This window comes from Mastomys coucha, unplaced genomic scaffold, assembly GCF_008632895.1.
Source record: "Mastomys coucha isolate ucsf_1 unplaced genomic scaffold, UCSF_Mcou_1 pScaffold22, whole genome shotgun sequence".
NCBI lineage: Eukaryota > Metazoa > Chordata > Mammalia > Rodentia > Muridae > Mastomys > Mastomys coucha.
Genome location: NW_022196905.1, coordinates 135,112,283 through 135,116,804, shown reverse-complemented (window position 1 = coordinate 135,116,804; position 4,522 = coordinate 135,112,283). Strand labels below are relative to the sequence as shown.

The 4,522-nt window shown below is 50.5% G+C and overlaps 1 protein-coding gene across 1 annotated transcript in view; it reads left to right on the top strand.

The window, feature by feature from the left end:
* The first annotated feature begins 485 nt into the window (after nt 1-485).
* Gna12 (G protein subunit alpha 12) overlaps nt 486-4,522 on the top strand; it is an 84,477-nt gene continuing 80,440 nt past the window's right edge. Inside the window, exon 1 of the mRNA XM_031338559.1 lies at nt 486-917. Within this exon, the coding sequence (XP_031194419.1) occupies nt 615-917 (303 nt within the window). The 5' untranslated portion in view covers nt 486-614. The remainder of the gene's footprint in view (nt 918-4,522) is intronic.

The window sequence follows — 4,522 nt, the reverse complement described above, 5'->3', positions numbered from 1 at the left end:
TCATCGCTATTTCCCAACTTTGCAGCCACGTCTAGGGTTCACAGCCGGACCAACCTGGGAATCAAGGCAGAAAGTCACTCTGTACACCTGGCACTTTTGGCCACGCCCCATTTCCCACAACTTCCAATCCCAAGCGTAGTTACTGTGATTGACAAACGCTCAGAGCACTTGTAATTGGCCGCGGAGGGCTGCAGCTCCTCCTCCCAGATGGCCCCACCTCCCTTTCATTCTGAAAGAAAGAAGCTCGCTCGGCAGTCCAATGAAAAGCTCCCTCACCGAAAAGATCCCGCCTCTTTCGGCGCCGGCTCCGCCCCAAGGACCACAGGAGTGCCCGCCTCCTCCAGGGCACGCTTGTCCAATAAAAAGGCGCGCTCCCCACGATAGAAGACGTCTCAACCAATAAAAGAGTTTCTGCGCGGCGCCGCCCCGCCCTCCGCGTCTTCCCCTCCGCCCCTCAGCCGGCCCGGCGAGTAAGGGCCTCGGGGCGGCGGCGGCGGACACAGCCTGAGGGAGCGGCGGGCGGGGCGGCGCCTGGCCCGGCAGGGCCGCGCCGGCTGAGGGGCGTCCATGGCGCGCGGGCCCCGGCGGGGCGCGGCCGCGGCCTGAGGGCGGCCATGTCCGGGGTGGTGCGGACCCTCAGCCGCTGCTTGCTGCCGGCCGAGGCCGGAGCCCGCGAGCGCAGGGCGGGCGCGGCGCGCGACGCGGAGCGCGAGGCCCGACGGCGCAGCCGCGACATCGACGCGCTGCTGGCCCGCGAGCGGCGCGCGGTGCGGCGGCTGGTCAAGATCCTGCTGCTGGGCGCGGGCGAGAGCGGCAAGTCCACCTTCCTCAAGCAGATGCGCATCATCCACGGCCGGGAGTTCGACCAGAAGGCGCTGCTGGAGTTCCGCGACACCATCTTCGACAACATCCTTAAGGTGACGCGCGGCCCCGCCCACACACACCTGGTCCAGGTGGAGCGCGGACCCCGCCCCCTTTGTCCTCCTCGGACCCGCTACCGTGCCAGCGGGCGCCCCTCCCTTCCAATAGGGACCTCAAGCCTTGCCAGCAGGGGTTACTCCGGTGACCTCCAGGGGCGCGATAGGTTTGCAGAGCCCTGGACGCTTGGGGACCGTGGGAATGCAAGCAGGACCACTCTCAGGGACTTGGGTTTCAAATAGGGTGTTAGGGCTCGACACGTGGATGGAGGGTCGCCAACTCTCCCTGTCCCTCCAGCATGCAAAGTTTACAGTGTAGATTAGTGGACATCAGTCTTCGTTTTTTTATTAGTAAGTGAGAATTGACCGTTTTATTCCTAATTTTTTTTTCGACACATTATTTCATATATCCCAGGCTGGCTTTGCACTCACTCTGTAGCTAAGGATGACCTTGAACTCCTGATCCTTTCTCTCTACTTCTCAAATCCTGGAATTACGGGGGTGGGGTGGGGTGGGGGGGGCGCTGTGTCACCATACTTTGTTCACGTATTGCTGGGGATTGAGTCCAGGGCTTGATGCGTGCTAGGGAGGACATTACTAACCAGACTACAGTTTGAGACAGGGAGTCATGAAGCCCAGGCTGGCTTTGCCATGTAGCTCCTTGAGCTCCTTATCCTCCTAACCCGACTCCCCAGTGGTAGGACTACAGGCGTGTGCCACCCATATTTTGTTCTTTAAACTTTTTAGTATGGTGATTTAACATATACACCAAATTAGGGGAGATGTTAGAAGGAGCTTCCAGACACCCACTACCCAGCTTTAAAACAAGGGTCAATTCTGTGCCAATCTTGTTCACCCCTAAACACCCCCCTACCCATACCCCCAACTTCACCCCAACCCCAGTCTCCGAATTAGGTCTAGATATATAATTGCATTAGAAAACATCTTTGTATGTGACACTAAACTTGCCTTAAAAGCATATGCACAGGACCATTATAGAACTAAAAATATGGGGGGTGGGGGGAGGACTGGGATGTGGTTCAGTGGGAAAGCACCAGTCTAGCATGTGCAAGCCCATGGCATCCAACCTCCGCACTGCAAAACATCAAAACAAAGAACCTCCTGAAACCTACTCATGTAGTTCAGGGTCCACATGTCCTTCATTGTTACATAGTTGTTTTGTGTATTTGAACCAGATGCAGTAATCCTCATGTGGTGATGAACTCAAGGTTCTGTCCCTTGTGCCCTTTCTATTCTGTGCCATATATGTGAAAGACACGGTCGTGTTGACAGAGTCTAGGACCAGTGTCAGTACTGTGAGTCTTTGCAGAAGGGTCAAAAAGAAAGTTCTGGAAAGCTGGGCCTGTAGCTGTGTAGGTCTCTACCAATGCACACAAGTCCCTGGGTTGAGTGCCTGATAAACTGGTCAATCCAACTGGTAAATCCCAGCACTGTGGAGGTAGAGGCAGGAGGATCTAGGTTTAAGGCTTAGCTACATAGAAGGTTTGAGGCTATCCCAGACTATGGAGAGCCTGTCTCATCACAGGAAGAAAGATATAGCAAAGTGTAGACGCAGAGTCTGTTCTACACCTAGATTAGCTTCCTCGTGATGTTTCTCCTCTAGTTTCTCCTCTCCTTGATTTGTCCCAAGCCTCCCTTTTTTTGGGGGGAGGGGTGCGTGGCATGTCTGAGGAAAGTTGTTTCAAGCAGGTAGAGAGAGGCTTGTCATATCAGAAAAGCTACCCTCAAGACTAGATTTTACAGGGCCTGATGGTTTTTTAAATTAGCAAGGGGACGCAAAAGCCCATCTGGGACATGTCTTTCAGTTCGGCCTTGAGAAACCTTGGTGTAGGGCGGTTGGGCTGGGATCCTGGGAGCCAGACTTCCGGGCCAACACTCCCACACTCAACATGTTTGTTACTAAATGTTTCATTTTAATACAAGTAGCTCCTCTGGGTTCAAGATGGGGAGAAAATCCTATGAAGGATAAATCACACACTTTCCACCTTTCAGAGCCTCAGGGAAGCAAGGGGCTCTGGCCAAGTGCTTCATAAACATTAAGACAGGCACCTTAAAGGGATGGGTCTAGTTGTTCAGAATTCCCCACATCTTCTAGGGTTTTTTAAAACTTGACTGTCACTTAAGGCCTGTTTTCCAGCATCTTCTTTAAGGAGCCTGGTTTTATTTGTGCTGCTTTTCTGAACCCCAGAACCAGGTAGACTTGGAGGGCTCAGTTTCTTTCAACTTGGGAGGCAGAAAAAATATTTAGGAACATAGATCTCAAGTCTCCTTTGCTCTGTTAAGTGCATTTTAGAGAAGTCAGTCTCTCCTTCCTGTGCTCATTAGCATTCACTTTTACTGGCTTCCTCTGTGATTTTGTTGAAAATATTTTCTGGGTCTTGTAGCTGGGAATCTTTTTCTTCTATTCTTAAATTTGGTCTTTTCATCCTGGTCCCAGATTTCTTGAGTGTTTTATGTCATGAATTTTTTAGATTTAACATTTTCTTTGACACAAAACCTCTTCCCGAGGTTTTCCATCTCCAGGATTCCCTCCGTTTGTGTTTTCCTTATTGTTTCTATTTCCATTTTCAGTTCTTGGACAGTTTTATTCATTTCCTCCACCGGTTTGATTGTATTTTACTTAAGGGATTTATTTATTTCCTCTCTAAAGGCTTCTATCATCTTTATAAAATTGGATTTAAGGTCATCTTCTTGTACTTTGGCTGTTAGGATATCAGGGCCTGTTGTAGCAGGATAGCTGGGCTCTGGTGGTGCCATGTTGCACTGGCTCTTGTTGACTGTGTTCTTACACTACCCTTTAGCTATCTGCTTGTCCCTGGTGTCAGCTGGATGTTCTCAGTGCCAGCAGGACTCCTTGGGGAGGCAGGCAGAGCCAGAGAGTGGATCACAGGAAACAGGACACTGCTCACCTCTGCTGGCTGTGCCCCAGGTGGACCTGGCAGGCTGCGGATTAGTGGGGAGGGTTCTAAGCTGAATGTACCTGCCCCTCACTCCACCCTCAGACCTTGAGGTAGGGAGCAGGACAGCAGGGAAAACCATGGGCCAAACAGTCTTTTACTGGCTTCCTTAGCAACAGAAGCAAGACTTGTTAATAAGGAGTCTGCTTGTTTGGTTTTACACATGCCTTTTTTTTTTTAACTGGATTTTTTTTTTTTTTTAGTAGTAGTTTAAAATTTTTAGTCCTTTTCAATTTCATACATGTATAAGATGTCTCTTGGTTATTTTTAGACCCTGTCACTCTCTTCCATTCCCCTCCTAGTCCCACTGAGCCCCTTCTTCTAACAAGTCCCCCTTCTACTTCCACATCATCTTTTTCTTCCCTACTGTTCTCCTCATTATTGAACTGTTTTACCTGCTGTAACTAGTTAGAATTTCGTTTTCCAACTTTAAACTCCTCTCACTCCCTTGCCTCCTCTCTTGATCCTGACTGTATCACTCAGTTCGCCCAATTCTGTCATTTTGTCATCTCAAGAATATTGCATAGGAGCTGAGGAAATGGTTCAGTGGGTAAAGGCACTTGTTTTGTAAGCAGGGGTCCTGAATTCAAATCCTGAACACCCATGTAAAAAGCTGGGCAGGGCCTG